This window comes from Centruroides sculpturatus, unplaced genomic scaffold, assembly GCF_000671375.1.
Source record: "Centruroides sculpturatus isolate CEXI.00-Female unplaced genomic scaffold, Cexi_2.0 scaffold1220, whole genome shotgun sequence".
Classification (NCBI taxonomy): Eukaryota; Metazoa; Arthropoda; class Arachnida; order Scorpiones; family Buthidae; genus Centruroides; species Centruroides sculpturatus.
Genome location: NW_019385613.1, coordinates 199,909 through 222,155, shown reverse-complemented (window position 1 = coordinate 222,155; position 22,247 = coordinate 199,909). Strand labels below are relative to the sequence as shown.

The following is a 22,247-nucleotide window of genomic DNA, read 5'->3' as shown; positions in this document are numbered from 1 at the left end:
TCATGTTTGTAAGTACTGTATTGAGTAATTTTGTGCAATATTAATGATTCCTATTGTTTTCAAGTCAAGCTCGTTAGCTTATTTTCTATCATTAGAAAGCATTTCAATATTAAATTTAAGATTTTGTTTGATTGTATTACGAAATATGGTGATTTCGACTGTTTCGTAATATTCAACAGAATAATTGACTAAATTTACTTTTTCAAAAACAAGACACTTGAATACTTCGCTAGTCATCAGAGATGTTGCGCCATGCGACACGAAGATGAATGTCGCGCTTACCTAACGAATTTTGTAAATGAAATAAGATTAATAATTTTTTATTAATTCGGCTAAATTTTGTTTAATAATAGGTAGTTTTATGTAAGTTCTAATTTTCACGCTTTTCTCAATTTTCCCCGTGTGATAGTGATACCCCGGGCCACGCCAGTGGCCTAATGATTAAACCACTGAACACTGTTAGTTGGTCGTGGGTTGGCGCCTCGCCAACGGGATGCCATTTAGAGTTTTCCGGCTTTTTCATGTTAGTAATATCTAAATAGAGGCCAGTTTTCAATAAAAGACCTCGCGGGAGGCTTTTCTCTTCGACAAATTGCCCTGTATCCGTTGCCATATACGAGTAAATCCGAAATCGATACCCTCGGGAATACTTTTTATTGGTTCCTGTTCAGACATTAGACACGGGAAGAGAAACCGGTAAACTACACGTGAACAACACATCTATTAGGTACAAACGAGAGACCAGAGTTCAGTAGTTTCATTGATATGAAGTTATTTTATCAGATATAAACGATATCAAAAATATAGTTCTGCCACATTTCCTCCCCACGCTATACAGGAGCGGATCCAGAAAGAAATGATAGAAGAGGCATTATATTATATAATAATTACCTTGCTACCTTATACTTATCTCATTTTAGAAAAGTTCATGTCTCTATATCAGCGCTGTCCAACTTATCATAGCCCGCAGGCCATATTTTCTTCACCAAACATTTCGGGAGCCAAGAAGGTTGCTGCTGTATTCAGCCAGGTTAAGTGACGTTACGCAAACTAAATAGTACCTACTTTAAATTCAAATTAGATTTAAATTTTCACATAGTAAAATAATTTTAATATTAATAATAATAATTTAGTATCATAAATTTATTCATAGTAAAATGTACTCGCGGGCCGTATACGGCCCGCGGGCCGCCAGTTGGACAGCGCTGCTCNATGGTATGAATGATGAATGTAGACTTATTGTGTTGTATTATCGTGTAACCGTGAACGAATCAAGAAAAAAATGGCGGGATTAATCAACGAGAACGAACGTTTTTTTATTGACCTGCGCACATCCGACTTGGATTTCTACACACAAAAAAAACACAGGTGTCGCTTGACTTAAGCGCAGCTTATAATAATAAATATGATTAATCTTAACATATTGTGATGAGCGTTGATAGCGGTTAGAACCGCTTTACAGTCCGTGCACACGGTAATGTGGCATGTTGTACTGTACGTAACTCGGGGTGAAGAGTATAGAGTGGGCTTTTATGTTGTGATTGTAGTCGATAAACGCTGCCGTGAAGGTAGTGTCGTTTTTCGAGCCGTCGGTGGCCGGGAAAGTAGAAACATCTTGCGCCGTTGTTCATTTATGATAGCTGGATTGAATACGAGGGTTTGGTAGGGAGGTGTCCTGGAACGGGGGGTCATTGATATGAATGTCTATAGTGGTGACGCCAGGAGAAATGGAGTTTTGGGTTGTGTGATTATCGGTAGGAATACTGTGAGTGTGTGTCCAGTTCTGGACGTAATAGGCTATAGGAATCTTCACAAGGGTGGCACCTTCATTGCTGTGGATGAGTTGTATAATTTTCCGAGGTGGAGTGGGCAAGCAAGAGTTCAGTGGGAGCCGAAATGTAGGTTTTGCAAAATGCATGGATGCCGCAGTTCTGTACTTTTTTATTCTGTACCGCGATTTTATTATATAATATAAACATAATATAAAACAAATATTGAATTTTTTAATAAACATATTTTCACAAAATGAAAGAAATAAAATTGTAAAAATAATAATAAAAAGCGGAAATTAACACTTTAAGCAAGAGCCGCATGTAACTCAAAAAGAGCCGCATTTGCCCATGGTGGGTATATAGACTATATGTAATTATATACATATATACTTTGTGTACGTTTAAGTATAGTACAGAATAAAAATAATACTATGGTTGTGAGAGATATACATAGTGAGACCGTACTTCTGATAGTTGAATATCACTTAGCCTATTGCTAATTTTAACATATCTTCGTGTCATTGACATCTGTTAGATTTCATGTTGATTATTGAGATCTAATAACTGTCAGATTTTGCCAAAATATGATAAAGGTTTGGTTTGATTTATTTGTTTACAGCAAGTGCAAGAAGTACGCGATCTACCGAAGTGTGATGCTTCCCGGAAGAACTTGGGAAAACTGGCCCCTATTTAGGTGTTAGAGAGGTGAAGAAAGTTCGGAAAATTTCACGTGTCAGCCCGTTGATGAGGCGCGAACAGTTCTGTAGTTTTATCCATTGAACATACACTAGAAAGTGTCTATTTAAATTATCTCTAATTTTATTAAATAGATTGATTTTAAAGAGCAAATTAACTTTAAACTAAATGGTTCGCATTTCAAACAAATAATTATACAGTGTCTTAAACACTGAACGAATATAGTGTTTACAAATACCTCTAATAACACCAAAACTTTGTAGATATAAAATAGGGAATAAACATAGCTTTTGACATAAAATGTTACATTTAAGATTATGATTAAAAGTGCATATTTAGGTAAAGCAAAGACATTTTAGATAGTCTTATGCAATCCACTTTTACTTGCAAATTCAAATGAAAACTTCCCATTACAATCCAATAATTAAAATCACTTCCCATGACGATGCTAAATACTGTACTCTCTTCACCCATAAAATTTTACTGAATAACTCGAAGTAACGCTTCTTGGTGACGAAAACTTATTTATTTTTACTATTTCTTCCGATGAAATTATCCATGATACATTCACTTTTCAAAAGGTCGTGTATTGTTAAACCCACACTTACAGGGAAAAGACTGAAATTTAAAAAATATATTAAGTTAAATGGATTTTATAAGCATTTTAATTTGTAAATATGAATATAGACTTACTTTTTAAATAGGAAAAGCCAAGAAAGTGAAGTTGGCAAGATTAACATGTTTTTGTTGCATCTAACTGCCGAAACGATTTCATCAGCAACATAATCAGGTTCTAATAGGCCGATAACTCTATAACAGATTACTTATTCTAAATCATTAAATATGTTATAAAAGTAAAGGAACATATATACGGATTCAAATTTACCCTGTATTAACTCCAGTAAACATCCCTGTATTGATGAAGAAAGGGCATATCAGTGTCAACTTAATACCATTCAAGTTCTGTTTTCTTAATTCGCAACATAAGCCTTCGTGAAGACCTACAACAGCAAATTTACTAGAAGAATAATCGACGAGTTTTGCACATCCGGATATACCAGCCATACTAGAAATAGTAACGACGTGTCCATAATTTGCAGCCATCATATCGGGAAGGAAAGCTTTCAACATCTGAAAATACCATAAATTTTCTTGTTATTATCGTTATTCGTTTAAACCTATACATGGTGCTTTGAAGTAATGTTAACTCCTTCGGATCTAACCTATGATGTTTCATCAATTTTTTGAAGAAATAATTATTTTAAAAAATTGGCATTTAAAAGAATATAAAGAAAACCGCACCATGATATAATACATATCTATTACTTATAGTCTTTAAGAGGTAATTATCAATATATTGAACTTGTTTATTTATTAAGTACGTCAGATAATTTGTTAAAAATACATTTAAAGAAGTGTACGGTTTTTACTGGCTTATTGAACAAACGAATACGAATGGACTCTAGACCCTGACGAACATTTAACTGATTGCCCCTGAAAGTCGGCTTCTTACACAAACACGGTTTCCCTATAATCAAATGTCACGGCACTCCATTGGTTCTTTGCAAACTAGCCTCGAACTCGGCAATACCTCTGTATATTTTACTTTATATGATTATTTTATATTGACTTAGTACTCTTTTCGGTATATTACTTTATTTTTTATCGTAAATATTTAATTAATATAAAGATTCTTTTATAAAAATATGCAGAGAAGAAGTAGATTATATACAAAATAATGAACAGAACCTTTCGTTACTCTTCTTTACATCATAACAATGTGAAGAAAAATTATTTTTAATTAATATAAATTTCTGAAAAAATTTTCTTCGCTTTAGTTTAGAATGCCACCACTGAGAGTGAATAAAACCTCTGAACAGTTGATAACGTGCTTCCTCCTGACCAATGGGTTTTCTTCCATACAGTTTCTCAGGTTTTCTTTACACGTATAATCACCTAAATAAGCGCCAGTTTCTCATAACAAGTCCTCCCAGGAAGCACCTTCTTCCATCAATCCACTCGTCTAGAATACTCGTCTTTGACTTCATACTCGAAAAACTTACTACGGAAAAACTGGTCCCTGCTTATGTGTTAAACAAGTGAAGGAAATCCGAAAAACTGCATGTGACCAATCTGCGAATTCGTGACCTCTCCAGTGCACAGAGATTTTATCCCCACCTGTTTTTATTGTTATAAATATCACAATTATCTTACATAATAATATAATTAATGAGAAATATAAATCTGTATAGTATATGAAATTATAAATTTAATATAATGAGCTCAGTCTTGCGTGTTGGACAATAAAATAGAAGCTAAATTTTTCCTTGATTACTGTCATAATTTAGATTTAATGTTATATAATTTTAACTTATAGAATTTTCTAAATGTTCGAAGTATAAATTTAAGCATAAAGTCAAAATAAAAAGTCTTAATTATTTATTAATTAATTATGTTTAAATATTTACCTTAAGATAATTATGTTAAATTATTAATTTTATGCGTAAATTTTATTTTTGTTTTTTTTATATCTTAATTATAGGAGGATTGTAGGATTAATTGTTTAAGGCAAATGCAATATATAGACAATGTAACGAGGGTGTACTTCCCTAGAGGACTTCCTATGGGAAACTTATCTTCTATTTATGTTAGACACGTGGAGAAAACTCGGAATACACGCGGCCAACCCCTGAACTTGTCACCAACTACCAGCGTTCAATTTTATCCACGGTGAGTCCATTAATTATGATTAAGAATTTACAGATGTTAATTCCATTTTATTCAGTTATAACCCCCATAAGCTTTGTTGACATATTAGTAGCCTACCGCCTCCAAAAACACATCTTTACATCCATCTTCGACAGGTTCCGACTTATAATAAAATCTTACATAGCAAATCATTCCGTTTCGAAGTTGTTTCTTTTTCTATTTAAGCGAGTTTTTCAGATTTTAATATATTACAATTTTTTTAAGTATTACTTTTCATCCACTACAATGCCATGGTTGATATTGAGTATAATTCAATGAAGTAACGCAAATAAATGAATTAAAATTTTTATTTTTTATTTTTTCCTCATTCCACGAAAAAAAAGCATGAATCTATAGACGAATATAGAAAGCAGAGGAATTCGTATATCATTTTCATTTTTCTGTCTTCCATATAACAGAGAAAACGTATGGCGGTCGGCCGAAAAGTGACCCCAGTTCCAGATTTTTACATTTTTGGAATCGGGGACCTTGAAATATCGATAAATGCGAAAATTTGAGTTATTTTTCTGTGTGTGTGTGAGGGGGAACGATTTTGTTCAACCACTTTATAGCTTAATAACTCCTGTGCTTTTTTGTCGAAAATTTCTGAATTTTGCAGTAAAGTTTGTGTAGGCCTATTAGAGAAAATGATTCTATTAAATTTTGATAGTTAAAGGTCGAGCGAGTAGGGAGATAATGTGCCATATCTCGAGTGGGGTCGGACTTAAAGATTTACTCGTTATCATTTACAATTTTTATAAAACTCATCTCTAATTTCAAAATTAAGCCTTTTGCCTTTTTATAATAATTAATTATTTATATATAAAAAGTTTTTAATAAAATATCTTAATAGATGGCACCATACGCAATTTTAAATGTTGCCAGGAAAGTTGCTGGATTTTTCTATATTGTAAATGTTTGTTTTTAATGGAGTGTCTATTTGTCTATTTCAAACAATGCCATATAGGGTACATTCATATTATAGCAGTACCAATAATATCAATTGCACAAATTCTACAGATGCCAACAGAAAATTAAAACAAGATAAGTTTCTCACAAATTCAAAGGAAATTATAAATTTGCTTATATTCCTATGCTTCAAAGGTAACAAAATAATTACTTCCTAAAAAATAAAGTTGTAATATAAACTGAATAAACAGTAGGCCTTAAATCATTCTTTTTAATCTTTACGTAGTAACACGTTATCCTATGGGAGCAAAAAAGAAAATTGACTGAGGCCCTCATCAACAAGAGGCCCAAACCAATCATTCATAAGAAAAAAGTTTCCTTCAAAAAACTCCACCCGAAGCAAAATGTCTGAAGTCAACAATGTACTGTACTTGGGACTCTTAATTCATATTCACCTGGGCCCCATAAAGTATTCGCTTGTGCCAACGATAGATCTGACGTCTAGCGGTATTAACGCGAACTACGTAATGGCGGCTGCTAAGGGTATAAAGTCTGACTGCAGTAAAGTCTGTGGTCTGTTAGAATTAGAAAGTGTTCAAGCTACAATGGTAAATAATAAGTATTGCTGTGAATTTAGATGCAAATCTAAAGGTTCATCAAACTCAGTACATATGCGCACATTCGCAAAAAAATTACATCGAAAAAAGTGGGAAATAAAACTGAAGTTATCACTTTAGTTTCACCAACACCTAATTTTGCTGTGCTTAAAATTCTTTTATTTTTACAAACGTTTTTAACCTATCTAATATAGATAGGTGAAACTGAAGTGAATTAGTTGCTAAGAGGTGGATAGATATGAAGTTATCAGTTTTAATTATAATATTAGCCTTATTCTTAAACCTATGAAAGTTAGCCTATTTTCATATAATCACCCACGCCCTCTTCAAGGCCCTAATATTTCTTTGCGCAGGATTTGCCATCCACAACATAAAAATTAACCAAGATATACGAAAAATATCCCTTCTTTAGCATTTCCTCTCCTTATAAGGCCTCTTTTCCGGTCACCCACATATTCTAAAATGTCATAAGGTGTAATCATCATGACTTAAACAACTTCGAAATCAACTAGGATTAATGTCGGACACAAATGCGAATAAAACGTTTTGACTACAGAGAGAAAATACATTAAAAAGACAACACACGTGTAACTCTCGTATGTTGCCACGACGCTATACCCTTTGTGGCAGCCATTTTGGTCGACTCATACGCCACCTATATTTACTGGCACAAGCGAATAATGCCCACTGTCTTTACCTTCAGAAAACCGAATACACTTTGTAAAACTCTGCTTATGCACAGTAAAACCTGTGTAAACAGGAATCTCATGATACCGAATTATTTTTCCCCCATTTTTTCAGCTTTCTGGTTTGTTCAAGTTTGTTGTAGACGGGTATTAAGGTATTAAGTACGTGTATAACATATTATTCGAAAATTACTGACCTAGGAAATTTGACAATAGAGAGGTTGCGGCCGACGTTTTCATCGCGAAAACGTGAACGTCGGCCGCAACTTCTCTATTATCTGAAATACAATCGGACTTCGAACTCACATTTGAGTTATAAATAAACACTTGGCTTTATTTCCATCATTTTAGTTGATGGTATTAATCCGATGGGCTGGACACATTGGACACAACATGAAATACAATCGTTTCTTTAACAAATTAAATTACAGGAAGATATAAATTAAATGACAATAATTATATTTTGTTGTGTTTTTAAAATATATTAAGGAAAAGTGTTTTCTATTGTCCTTGTTACAAATGAAAATAATAGAAAGGAAATGTCACACCATTTAGATGTGCTCGTTTAATTATCATTACTCTCATTATGTATTTATCATCTTTAATTGTTATACTGTACTAAAACGATAAATTACTTAATAAACTAATTAAAATATGTAAAAGATTTTTATTTATTTATTTTAAAATTAATTTTATCATATTTATAAGAATTTTACTCATAATTTAAAAAAACAGACAATATCTCTCATCTTACTCAGAAGCGTATCTGCAAATTCTATAGAAAAAATTTTTTTAAGAATATTAAACGTTTATTGTACTTTTAAATGCCGAAAATTCAAATAATTATTGTATCAAAAGTATACACTATAAAGTACTTAACTGGACTGACGTAATAAGGCAATGCAACACGAGCGGTCTGTCGATGGATATTTTCCTGAGGACTTTTTATGAAAAACTATGCAATATTTGCAGGAAGTACAGTCGAACCTCCAATAACGAAACGTTCGTTTTGTTTTTTTCTTTCCGGGAACTTTCCTTAATTAAATTCCATCAGTGACCATAGTTCAAAAGTTTGAGGGCATTACTCCAAATTTTGAGGCTCACGGTCATTATTTTGAGAAAGTTATCCGCCTCAGTATGCAGAAAAATATTATAAATCTCTCTGGTGACGGCACAATTCAGGTCATTTATTAATTAATGAAGATAATCATACCTTTCTATCAAATTTTTGCAGTAATTTATTTTACCATACTCGTTTTATTAAATTTACTTTTATTTTGTTTAACACTTAGCAATATTAAGAATTAAAATCGTTCTAAACAAAAACTAAAATATACAGTAGGTCTGATTATTTCTTTGTAGACGACTCGCCGTACAACGGCCGATTCAATGACTCGTCGTAAAGCGAGCCGTTAAATAATGAGGGGCAAAGAGAGCAAAATGATTTTTATTTACGTATAGACTGGTGGACCATTAAAATGGTATATAATAAATCATTTAAAATTTCTATAAATGGCTATTAAAAAACTGAATAAAACTAAAAAATTACAAATATTAATCGTTCAAGAACACTACATCGCGTGCTATTGATCTAGTGGTTTAGTTAAGTATCAATACTTTGTCTATACAATGAAACCTGTGTAAATAGGACTCGTACGATACCGAATATTTCTTCCGATTTTACAGGTTTCCATTTTATTAAGGTTCCATTTTGGATAGTTTTCACCAGTGGCGTGCCGTGACATTTGATGATAGGGAAGCTGTGTTTCTGTAAGAAGCCGACATCCAGGGGCAATCAGTCAGTTGCTCGTCAGTGATGGTCTAGGGCAGGGGTGTCCAACCCGCGGCCCAAGGCAAGTTCCAATGTGACCCAATAAAGGTGTAAACAAAACCGACAAACTTTTTTATTTTATTTTATTTATTTATTTCAATGGCATAAATTCAAAAAAAAAAAGTTTCACAAAGCCGTAAACCTTTATACATATTTAATTTTTGAGTGGAAAGGAAATATTTTAAAATACTTGGAAATGTGTGAATGAGGAAGGAATACTAAATAAAGCTAAAGTTGAGACTCAAAGAATTATAGACCCAAATTCGGGGAAAGGAAAGTAATGCCAAAAGATAAAAAGTAGTGAGAAAGGTTACATAGACTTTCTGTTAAGCAAATATGGACCCTTAATTTCTCAACCTTCCTCGCTTCTTTATCTTTTGTCCTTTCTCTCCTTTCCCTGTATTTGAGTCTATAATCCTTTGAGTCCATCTCCGGCTTTATTTAGTATTCCTTCCAGTGTTGCATGATTTGGCTACTTTGCGCCAAAGTTGGCTACCCTTTTTTTAGTTTGGCGTAAAAAATATCATTTGGCGCATTGGCTACTTTTTGGGCTACATCTTATTTATAAATATATTAGTCGAATAAAAATGCACTTTAAAATAGTGTTTTGTCATTTTTTATTAAGTAGAGACTCAATAAAACAAATATTTATGTTTTTCAAATAAATTTTTGTTTGTCTCCTTTATAATAAATGAATTTATCTATTTCTAAGTAAAAATTGGAAGTGTCTGTAGAAGTAATTTTTTAAAATATCCTTTTTCGTGATAAAGAATTTAATACTTATTACTATAATCTAGACATTTTAATCCTTAAGTATACAAGTACATTTAAGGATTGAGCCACAAGTATATTATATATACTTGTGGCCCAAAACTCCATGACATCTTCCAATGTGGCCCAGAGAAACAAAAAAAGTTGGACATCCCTGGTCTAGGGTCCATTTGTATCGTTTATTTGATAAGCCAGTAAAAACCGAAGACTTCTCTAAATGCATTTTTAATATCACAATTACATTCCGAATCGCTAACCACGATATAAGGGCTACAATTAAAAATAAAATTTAAAAAACTTACTTGGTGAAATAAAATGTGTGGTGGATATACATACCTGGTACAAAACATTCTTCAATTGTATGAATATACTTTTAAAGAAAATTATAATTAAATATAGCTTTGTAAAGAAACGCACATAAAAATATAAATTATTCTTTACTTTTTAAATCTTAAAACAATGAACTTAGTCAAATAGCTCCCTACGAGTTGCTCATGGGTGGAATCGAAGACGGTTGCAGAGCGTGCATACACGCGGACTGCCAAATCCCCAGGTGCCGATACCGGTCAATGTCAAATACTGTACCTCTTTTGTCGCATCACTAATATATCTCAAAGGACGCGACAGGGTTGTTGTAAATTTTAAACGTTTCTCACCATAGCTGTAAAAATATGTTAAACTTAATAGTCATTTGTTTTCTAACTAATTCGTTTTAGGACCAGGTGTCCACGGAAATTTCCAAAATTTACAACTTTTCGGTCACTCTCATTGAATTGGAAAAATTTCTGTCTTTATTACATTAATAATACGAAGAAATCAGTCTCCACTGTATTCGGCTAGAGATGGTTCAGTTAAGCTTTTGTTTAAGTAAAATTTCGGCTCTCGTCAGGGTTTTGTTTACGCCCCCAATTCCCTAATCTCTTAATTATTTAACTACTTCTTAAGTAGAAATAAGTTGAAACCAGTTACTTTGTACTCGAATATTTGTAGTCTCGGGAAAAAAGTGGAAAAACAAACTTTTTATGACAAACGTATAGATAAATCGTAAATGAAAGGAAAATAAATTCTAGAGCTTTTTCTGTACCTCGCGCATCTCTCTCATTCATTAAATTTAGTTGTAAATAACGCTGTCAAAGTAACAGTTAATTTTTTAACTGTTGTTTAACTGTTTAATTGTACAAAAATTGTACCCGTTTTTTTCTACATCCCCTTAAAGATGGGATGTACGAAATCGTAATATCACTGGTTTAACATCGAAATCCGTGAGTAATATAAAATCGGAGAGCGGAATAAATATATCAAATATTTTAATGGATTTTTTAAACTCCTGTCAACTATACAGAACTATCGTAAAAACATACCAGTAAATTCTTATCGGTTGGGTTAAGTTATAAATCTACTCGTTATTCACGTAATCGAAATATCTAGTGGGCAGGCGGCTAACAGCCCAGAACCGGTCCTTGATAGAATTGGAATCTTTATATGTGTGCAGCTTTCACCCAAGGTCGTAGGCTTCCACCGGCTAAACCGGGTGAGGTTGGTGCTCTGTAAAGCGCATGCGCGAATCTGGCTTTTTGGATGCTGACAATACAGCACTTCCACTCCGCCACTAATATTCGAATATACGATAGCGATCTTTTTTTTCACGTGTAGTATAGAAATTTGTAATAAAGTACATAATGCTGTTATAATAAAATATTGTGCGATTATTTTCATATAATTAAAATTAATATGTATTTATTTTTTTAGAAAATACAAGGGAAGCGGCGCATCCACCACTTCCAATGACGGCACGCCACTGGGTTTCACAGTACTGTATATACTTAGCCTATATGTATGATGTCCTAAAAGTAACTGCTACTAAAACATCAAATATTGAAAAAATATGAAGTATACTTTCATTGTTTCAAATATTGTTCGTTAATTAAAATCAAATTCTTTACAGAAATTTATTTTTTTAGCAAAATAAACAAGCTTCTAATTGTATTATTATATATGTCCTTCTCGGTGTTCATAGCCATTTATATAAAGAATGTTCTCGCTTAACGGCGTTCAGTTTACGATTCTCGCAATTACGACTGTTTAAAATGACTTATTTTTAGTCACATTTATAGGCATTATATTGTTCAAGCAGTATTTTCGTGAAAATAAACTGAATTTATGAAATTAATGTGAGTAGGCCTATTGCGTGATGAGAAACAATTTTTCCGGGTATTTTTAGATATAACATGCAGATAATACAGTTACGTGTACAGAAATTTTAAAATAATGAGGTTTCAAAACACGCATTATTTTTCCGTAACGTAATTTATTAATGCTTAATATTAAGTAACCTACATAGAGTAATATAATACAATAGACCAAGGACAGACTGAACGGGTACATAATAAATATGTTATACAAGGTTGTACATAGGAACATTTTTTCAGTTTGACAGATTTACACATAACTTCCTCAATTAAGAAAAATTTTTGTGTGCAGTTTTAACAAAGCAAGGCCATTCAGTTGAGGTTTGTCTTTCCGACTTGGAATTTCTAAAATATCTTTTAAACTGCTTTGAGCTGGAAAATAATTAATACGCTGTCGCAATAATAGGATTTGGATTTTCATAAGTTTTCTTACTTCAGAAACGTCCAGTGCAGCTAGGTGGAAATTTGTTTTCTTGACATATCTAACACCTAAATAGAGTATATTTTCGTATAGAAAGTTGTTCCGGGAGGAATTTCCCATTTACCTGATCGCCAAGTAGCGTATTGGGTTAACTTTTTCAATCAACCCAATCTTTTTGTACTGCAATTGTCGATTTTTCTTGGCTACCTTCATTCACTGATGTTAAGTACAACCTCTAACTCAATGCCGAATGTGACTTTGTACGACGAATTAATATCTGAAGGGTTCTATTATTCATAAATTGCACAAAGCAAAAACAATTTTGATCAATTCGTGATGTGTTTGTCTTTCATCTATGAAACCGATATGTTTTCTATATCCTGATTGGCTCATTCTACTAATTGGATCATTCTACTTGGTTTCGACTGCGTCGTTTTAACTGTGGCTAAAAAGTAGGCAGTTCTATTACAGAATTGTCAAACTCTTTTCCATTGTCATAATAAAAATTACAAATGGAATCAAATGCCAAATTAATATCAGTTAACTGAAACGAAACCACTTCATTACGTTTGCTTTGGGTTAATTGGAATAGAATAAATTTGGTCAACCGGTTCTAGAAATTGTAATGAACTTGAAACCTTGGTCATTCCAATCTTACAGTGGTTGTTGGTTTCTGAGTTGAATTGTGAATTTACCATCAGTGACCGAATGGATAAAATCATCGAACAGTTGCAGTTTATCGCGGGTTAGCGTCTGAGCAAGGGTTGGCCACGTGGAATTTTCCAAGTATTCACGTGTGAACACCTAAACGGGGCCTAGTTTCACACAAACTCCCTCTTGGCAGATCGTCCATGCGTGCTTTGTCTTATCTCATGATCGCTTCTCTTTCTTACAAGATTGTCCTCTCATTGTATTTAATCAGTTATGGCGAATAAACGTAATAAACACTGTAATTATTAACTACGTAAAACTATAACTGGTTTTGTAAGAACTACTTTTTGCCTTGGGGCGGTAGCTTTGAATATATGATCTTTGAAGTTATTTTTTTACACTATACTCGATTTACTGCTATTTTCAAGACCCTAAATGGAGGTTTGCGTGGCTATAAACTGAGGAATTTTAAACAATACGAATTTGTATTCGTATATGTTTAATTAATTAAATTTGGACGTTTGGTAATCACGTGATTTGATGATAATGTAAACATTTGTAATTCATAGATTACAACCACAGATTAAACGGAGAACCAATTAGGATTGGTTCTCTGTTTAATATTTAGGAAGATCCGTTCATGAGTATTTATTGGCGCTTTACGAGTGTAGTGAAAAGATAATTTCGTTCATATACGTTTTTAATTAATTATGTTTCTTATGCTGCTTATACAACCTAATTGGTTTGTAGTAAACGACTCGATTTACGACGGCTTGTTATTGGAGTCATGTTAATAGACGAGTCGTAAAGCGAGCGGTTTTATTTCCTAAAATCTTAATAATATCGTGTATTGCGTAATTGTAATACACTCAAACCTCTTAACACGGCCACTGAAAGGAAACATTTTTTAAAATGGCCTCTATAAGTTATTTTGTATGCATTTATGTTGGACATTCCTAAATAACGTATGTTGGACAATTCCTGAATTAGGAGGTTGTTGTTATTGGAGGTTCGACTGTATTATAATAATAAAGGATATAATCACAAATTAATAATTTAATTTTAAATATATGAGGAATTCTGATGCTTGCATGATTTAATTTTGTCCTTATTTTAATTTTTATAAGAAAGGTTATTAGTACAATCGGTATATACTTTTTTCAAAACAGGTTTACAGAAGCATATCAGCGATTATCATCTCAGAACGTATACAAAAAATATCTAAAAGATATGGTTCAATTACACCATTTTTACGGTTCAAGAACCTTAATTATTAATTTAAAATATAATTTTAAATATTTTAGATAATTTTATATAAATCATTACTCTGGAACTATTTTAAAAATGTATTTATCTTATCATGCTTATTCATTGTTGATAAGAATGATAATTTATTCTGTAATGACAAGCTAAAATCTAGAATAAAATAGAAGAATTTAATTAGCTTTTGTGATTTTTTGCCTTTGACCTTACGTATTAAACATCATTTGAGATGTTTGTAACGTTTATCGCACGTTAATCTGACCTTTAGCCTTGTGAACGAATAGTGTTACACTACGTCATAGTGTAGTGTAAAATTTATCAGAGATATAAATATATTCTAGACTTAACTTACCCAAAAATGTGAAAGGGCATTTATCTGAAAAGTTTTTTCGATCATGTCATCGGGACAATCTAACAGTAAGTTTCCAGTCACGATTCCGGCATTGTTGATTAGAATAGTTACAGGACCCACCTGCTCCTTAACAGTTTTAGCCAATTCGTACACTTTTTCTCTGTTTGTTATGTCACAGACGTACGAGTGGCACTCTCCTCCAAAATTCTTCACTAAAGCTGAGGTTCCTAAATTACCTTTATCGTTTATGTCCCAAATAACAATTCGGCATCCCAAGAGTGAGAATCTGAGTGCAAGTAAACGGCCGATTCCACTTCCTCCGCCGGTGATCAAAACCACTTCTCCTTCTAAATTTTTATATAACAAACTCCTGGGTATTAACTTCATCACCAGAGCTTCTATACATAAATATATTATATAGGGTATAATCAGTAGACTTTTCAAAACTTGATCCATGTCGGATTGTGTTAGAGTCTAAAGGAGTAGCACTTATGCCGTCTCTCTCCCTTGACGATAGCGGTTAGTATGACGATAAGATATAAATTAGTATCACTGACCTTCGGATTTGTTCAAGCTTCCTCCGTTCGTTTTATGTTCCAGTCAATTTATTATCATACAATGGTAAATAATTTAACCTAATCTCTCAAGATTACATATATTATAGTTATAGTTTTAAAGGATGATCATAGTGCTAACAGTGACGTAGCATGGGTGTCAGCCGCCCGGGGCGAAGGAAAATTTCGCCGCCCCCTTATTTAGGTATCTCAATTTAAAAGACAAAAATTCAGTTTTGTCACATAATAAGTAATGAAAACTTCCGTGCTCATTTCAATCGGTCCAAATCGTAGATGCGACAAAAATATGAAATGAAATGGTTCAAATTTTTACAAGATATTATTATTATTTATTGTGAAATTTTGCCGCCCCCTAAAAGTGCCGCCCGGGACGGGCTGCCCCTGCCGCCACCACTACGCTACGCCACTGAGTGCTGAGAATTCTACCGCTCTGAGGGTCCGGAATCGTATCTGTGGGAACAATCTCAGAAATGTTTTGGGAATCTTCCCGGATAAATCGAGCTCTGTCCCATTGTGGGTTTGGCAAAACTTTCATGATTATGATTAAAAAGATCCTCTTAGTGCTGACAAAGTGGCCTGAATTAGAAACTCTATTGTTGCTAATTCAGACCACCCGTTTTCTAATGTTTGAATTCGTTTGTTCATATACGGCAACGCGACACGGGCAATATACCGAGGGAGATGCCTCCGAGAAGGACTTTTATGAGAAACTGGCCCTATTTAGATGTTACTAACGTGAAAAAAATCCAGAAAACTTCACCTGACGAACCCGTTTGCGAGGCGCGAACACACGAGCAGTGTTTAGCAGTTTTATCCACTGGGTCACTGATGGGCATTTCCTAGTGTTGTACAGGGTGGCTCTTTTTAAACAATTCACTGGAATTACTCGAAAAATACGCATCCTACAAAAAAAAAATCACTAAAGAGAAAACGTTTGACTTCAAGGGATCCACAGGATGAGGCTTCAGATTTCATCATAAATGGCGCTACAGTCCGTACAAACGGAGTCAACCTTATTTTCTTAAATGCTGGAACTGCTATATTTTATTGCATATTATCATTTTACATCAAAAACAAATAAACTTTTATGTAAAACATTTTTAGAAAGATGAACTTATCAGAAGTTATGAGTGTTTAAAGTAAAACCAAACCGCTACACTTATAAGGGTAAATCTGTGAATTTCACTGAGAAAAGAAAGAAGAATACTAAAAGAACTACTAAGAAACTATTATTATTTGGTGGATCAAGATCAAAGTTTTCTCTTTGTCACAAGCCATCATTGCTTTACATGACACTTTTGTGTTATTGTTTTATATGCCACTTTTGTATCAGTTTCTTATTTCAAAAAAAGGAGAAAATTTAAACAAATAATGATAATTTCCAAATGAATTTTTAGCATTTTTTTTCTTGGTTCATTGAAATTCGCTGATTCACCCGCGCAAATTAGAGGCTGCACAAAACTTCAAATGCTTATAACTTCTGATAAGTTCATCTTTTTAAAAAAAATGTTTTAAAATAAAAGTTTGTTTATTTTTGACGTAAAAACAATATCCAATAAAAAATGCGGGTTTCTATCAACGTAAATCTATGTAATATCAAAATATTACATAGAGTGGCTGTAGTGACGCCATGTTAAAAAAATTGAATACACTCCCACATTTTCCTTTTAGTCAAGGTCATACCAATTGTGTTGTGTAAAGGCAACTAATAGAATATTCTAACTCATGTAAAAATGTGCAAGTGCAAAGGAAAGGAAGAGTTTTAACCTTTGGCTGAGATGTTGCGAGTTAAAATGACCCTACTTAGTTTATTATTATTATTATTATTATTATTATTTTGAAGTAAATAACAACACATTTCTTACCTTAACCCTTTATTTCAGCGTTTCTAGACAGAACAAATATTCGATAGCAATAGGTTATATGCATTTGTAAACATTCTTAATTTTACTTTCCTGGCTGTTATGTATAAGGAAAAGCATTGGAATCGTGTCAAATTTGACCCTCGGAATTTTTGTAAATCTCCACCTAAACCCCAAAACGTCTAAAAAATAATAATAATAGAAAAAATATTCCGTGTATGTTATGCTGGCGTCTATAAGAAACGAAATTTGGCATGATAGCTTGTGTAAAGAGCATTGATGTTATTAAATTTTGGTGGTTAAAGGTTAAAGGGGAGAGGAGATAGAGTTGTCATAAATCAAGAGAGGTCGACTTAATGAATATGTTATTCGTTATTAACATTTACGATTTGTTTTTATAAAACTCACCACTATCCTCAAAATTAAGCTTTTTGCCATTCGATAATAATTAAAAATATAAAAAGTTATAAAAGTTTCTTCTTCCAATAATGAGACTTGTGATATTTATCACGTCTTTCTTAATTATCCGCAATTAACAGAGAACAAGATTAAAACAGTTCATTTTATTTCGCTTATTTAACAATGCATTTCGGATTGGTAATTTTCAAATTCCTCTTCAGCGTCTTAGGTTATTGTCTACAATATAACGAACAAAAGATTAGTTAATGTTTAATATACTTTTGTTATCCATAATGATGCGAATAGTGCACAATTTGTACACAGCCTAATGGTGCAGTTTCTATATATCAGTCTCTTTCACTTACTGGCATATTTTCCTTATTTTTGATGGGAAAATGCAACACTTCTTTCATTTCCCACAATTATTAGCTCCTTATTACCTCAGAAGGATTTTAACTTCAACACTGTGGTTCATAACATGAAAATGGTCAAAATATAATTTTTCATCGTAAATATTTTACCACTTTAAGCTCTGATCTTACCTTCTTTATAGTAATTAAATAAAATTGAGAAAATAGTTAAATTCGAGATGAAACGATCTAGATTTATATAACTTATCTAATCGCCTAAATCTCAAATCTAGGGGCAAACAAAACAATCTAGATTTAGATGAAAAAGTCAGATTCTAAAGTGACAATTCTGCTCATCACGTGATGCAAATTTCAATGTTTTCTTAAACAGGCGGCTATACACGATGGGTATAGCCGCCTGTTTACATCAAAGGAGTAACCATGCATGATTTTGAGTAATTCCTGGAAGTGTGTGGGGGAAAATTTAACAGTTTCGGCGAACTGTACCGACCACCTGAGTAGAATCGTCCATACTCGTTAGGTTAATTCTCAAAGGATTAACCATGCATGCCTGACCTTTATAATTCTTGGTAGTGTGTGGAGGGAAATTTAACAGTTTTGGCGAACTGTACCAACCACCAGAGTAGAATTGAAAAACCATATGATTTTCCTGGCGCAGTGTCAGACTGCGCAGGCCGACCTAAACGTGTGTGAGAACAAACATTGTTCACACTTCCAGGAATTACTCAAAATCAGGCATGCGTGGTTACTCCTTTGAGGATTAACCCATCGTGTATAGCCGCCTTTATAAGAACGCTTTTCCGTAAAAGACCTCCTGGGAGGCATTCCCCTCGGCAGATCGCTGCGTGATTGCGTTGTCATATATACTACACCAACAACGACCGTTTTTCGGAGACGATGAACATAAATGAAATACAAAATTATCTCCAAACAGCGGCCATTTTTCAATGTTTCTTTCAGTGGCCGTTGTTGTTAATTGTATCATATTAAGAATCGCGCAATACCTACATTATTGTAATGTGAGTAGTGAGTGATGTGAAATTTTTTCGAGATACTTTTAGATCGAAAATCTATGTTTAAATTTCATTTATAGGAAAATGCAGAACATACAATCCCGTGTACATGCAAACATTTATAGGAAAATACAGAATATGCGAGAAGTTTTAAAAGTACGGTTTCAAAACACACATTATTTTTCCAGAATGCTTAATTTACGTACATAGAGTAACATAATACAGTATACTAAAGACTAACTGAACGGGTACATAATAAAATATATTATACAAAATATACTATTGTATTAGCATAGTAACATTTTTCAGTTTGAATTGACAAATTCATTCACGACTTTCTCAATATAGACATTAATTTTCTGTGTGGATTCATTAGACATTCTTCTTTCCGACTCAGAATTTCTAAAAGATGTTTTAAGCTGATGTAGGATGGAGAACGATTAATCTGCTGTCGCAGCAACAGGCAAAATGGTTTTGGTTTTCACAAGTTTCTTTACACTTAAAAAAAAAAAAAAACGCTTTTCTTACTTCACAAACGCCAAATAGAAGATCGCCTTTTTTTCCAACCTGTGGCCGAGTGGATAAAACCATCGAACACTGTTTGGTAGTGGGTTCGCATCTCGCCAATATGGAGACTTCTGCGTTTTCTTCACATATCTAATGCCTAAATAGGGTCCAATTTTCCATAGAAAGTCTTCCCGAAAAGCAATTTCCCTTGTGCAGATCGCCAATTATTCAGTTTTTTTTTTTTTTTTCATTTTCTATCAATCCAATCCATACTTTTCACTAAAACCACCGATTTTTCATTTCTATATTCACTCACTGTTGTGAATTCGTCTTCATTAATGCATTGGAGGAAATACTTGTAAGTGTTGTATAGGTTCTGACAGCGTCTTTATTACCTGCCTTTGAAAGTAACAAACTACTAAGAATTGCAATGTCTCTTTTATTGTTAAATTTGACTTTTCTATTGTGCACTTTGTTTTCGTGTGGACGTGAGAAGTTGTTTGGCACCTTTCACTAGAATCTGAGTCTGAACTAATTTCAGTGACATCCGCAAGTCATGATTCGTTTTCATTTTCTCATTTACTCAAAATTTAAAAAAAGAAAAAAAATACTAACAATAATTGATGTACACACAAAAAAAGGAGAACCGTAGGAAGAGGGGGAAGTAAATTTTTCGAAGGGATTTTGACTACAACGGATAAATTATGCTTTTTTGTTTAAGTGAAGTGAAAATTTTTTCTTAGCTATTGTTACATTTGTATTTTTTTATTTTTTTTATTTTGCTGATTTTCAGATTTCTTTTTGTTCCTCTGTTGTTTGTTTTTTGTATATTTGTGGCACTTGAAAAAGGCCAAACAGCCATAGTGCTTATTGAGATTAAAGATAAGTGCTTGATTATTTCTACAACCTGCATTGTTTTCTCTATATGGTATGGGGGAGACAAAAAAGAAATCTGCTTCCCACACAACGAGATAGAATAACATAGAGTGCCAGTAGCAGTGATTAAAGCGCCACTTTTTGAAGCTGATTGAAGAGAAGAACGCCATGACAGTTTCAGTGGGTTGATAGCGAAGCGTACCGTAAGAAATAATCATGCCACACTTTTGTGCAGCTATCAATTGTACCAACAGTTACAAGAAAGGTTCGAGAATTTAATTTCACAAGTAAGTTATAATTATTAATTTTGCTCACACTATACTTTTCTATGTCTAATAAAATGTTTAAAGATTAATTTAATAAAAGTAAACGAAAAGTGTCGAACTTACTTCGAAATGCTGTCTAATTTATAAAAATTTAAATAATTAGAAATGTTTTGGTTCTAGCCTTATACATATCAAATTATAAATTTTACAGTGGTTAATATCAGTGACAAGTAAATCACATTCCATTCTTGTAATAGTGAAATTTAAAAATTTTTCTTTGTCAGGTTTCCACTCACTGACGAATCTCTTCTTAAGAAATGGCTTATACTAATGCGACGCCATCGTTGGAAACCAAACAATAATAATAGAATTTCTTCATCTCATTTTGAAGAAAAGTGCTTCAGTTATAATAATGGTAGAAGATATTTACAACCAAATTCTGTTCCTATAATTTTTTCATTTCCTTCACATCTTCAAAAAATCCGTGCAATAAAACGTTCAGAAAGAAAACAGTCTAATAAAAGAAATTCAAATAAGATTGTCAATTTAAAAAACATTATTCAAAGGCTCGGAGAATTGCTTTCTAAATCCGATGCTATAATGACAGAAAATAACTTTAATAGACTGCTTCGTGATCTATTAAAACATCAGCTTTTTGATAATGAAGGCAATGAATATCCAGAAGAAGATAAAAAGTTTGCTTTAACTCTTCGCTTTTATTCTAGTGATGCATATGAGTATCTAAGACAGTTTATTAAACTATCTGCTCCTAGTTCTCTGCGGAAATGGTCTTCTTATATTGATGGTAGTCCTGGCTTTACTGAACATTCTTTTCTTTTATAAAAATCAGAGATAAAATTAAAATTTCAACCCATCCACTATTATGTTGCTTAATTACTGATGAAATGTCAATTAAAAAACAAGTTGATTGGGATGGGAAAGAAGTAATAGGATATATTGATCCTGGTTGTGGAAATCTTAATGCTGATAATACTCCCATGGCAACACAAGGACTTGTATTTTTACTTACTGCAGTCAACAAATGTAAAATATTAAGATTAGAGATGCACAAGACAAATGTTTACAAAAATGGTTATATTTAAAGGACACATCATTATTTTTTAAATATGATATACTGTACAGTATGTGTAATATATTTTGCATTGCGCTGTAAAACTTTATTCTTAATATGTAATGTAATGTCGATATGTGTATACAGTAGAGTGTCGTTTATCCGAAAGTCGGTTATCCGAAAGAATTCCAGTCGGCCTAAAGTATAATTTTTATTTGTTTTTATATTTTTCAATGTATTTATTTCGTTTGTAAAACATAAAGAAATCATTTTTAACGATACAATAGCCACGATTATTATTTTAAAAAGTTTACGTTAGGCTTAACATCGACGAAAATTCAACGCGAAGCGACACGCAACGGAGAAAAATTTCAACACGGGATAGGTTAATATATTTTTT

At 32.8% G+C, this 22,247-nt stretch overlaps 2 protein-coding genes across 4 annotated transcripts; one reads left to right on the top strand and one right to left on the bottom strand.

Annotated features, from left to right (window-relative positions):
• On the top strand, window positions 1-12,156 carry LOC111640587. 3 transcript variants are annotated; one of them, XM_023386613.1, is made up of 3 exons: window positions 1-8; window positions 5,011-5,198; window positions 11,780-12,156. In XM_023386613.1, the coding sequence occupies exons 1-3, from the start codon at window positions 3-5 to the stop codon at window positions 11,868-11,870; spliced, it is 285 nt and encodes a 94-aa protein (XP_023242381.1). In that variant the 5' UTR covers window positions 1-2; the 3' UTR covers window positions 11,871-12,156. The 3 variants fall into 3 exon arrangements, 2 of the variants coding, with proteins under 2 accessions (XP_023242381.1, XP_023242380.1); XM_023386612.1 differs by lacking the exon at window positions 1-8 and adding an exon at window positions 363-1,030; XR_002759290.1 differs by lacking the exons at window positions 1-8; window positions 11,780-12,156 and adding an exon at window positions 3,776-3,810 and having other exon boundaries at window positions 5,011-6,634.
• Window positions 2,374-15,489, bottom strand: LOC111640586 (epidermal retinol dehydrogenase 2-like). Its single transcript, XM_023386611.1, has 4 exons — window positions 14,907-15,489; window positions 3,355-3,599; window positions 3,162-3,278; window positions 2,374-3,086 (listed from the first exon to the last, which is right to left on the bottom strand). The coding sequence occupies exons 1-4, from the start codon at window positions 15,360-15,362 to the stop codon at window positions 2,990-2,992; spliced, it is 915 nt and encodes a 304-aa protein (XP_023242379.1). The 5' UTR covers window positions 15,363-15,489; the 3' UTR covers window positions 2,374-2,989.
• Window positions 15,490-22,247: the final 6,758 nt, after the last annotated feature.

Bases quoted from the DNA above. Each gene is read 5' to 3' on its own strand.
- LOC111640587 (XM_023386612.1), top strand. From the start codon at position 857: ATGATAGAAGAGGCATTATATTATATAATAATTACCTTGCTACCTTAT. The intron at 1,031-5,010 runs GTTAAGTGACGT...TCTTAATTATAG, and splicing joins TTGCTGCTGTATTCAGCCAG to GAGGATTGTAGGATTAATTG. The intron at 5,199-11,779 runs GTGAGTCCATTA...TTATTTTTTTAG, and splicing joins AGCGTTCAATTTTATCCACG to AAAATACAAGGGAAGCGGCG.
- LOC111640586 (XM_023386611.1), bottom strand. From the start codon at position 15,362: ATGGATCAAGTTTTGAAAAGTCTACTGATTATACCCTATATAATATAT. The intron at 3,600-14,906 runs GTAAGTTAAGTC...TGGTATTTTCAG, and splicing joins ATGCCCTTTCACATTTTTGG to ATGTTGAAAGCTTTCCTTCC. The intron at 3,279-3,354 runs GTAAATTTGAAT...AATCTGTTATAG, and splicing joins TTTACTGGAGTTAATACAGG to AGTTATCGGCCTATTAGAAC.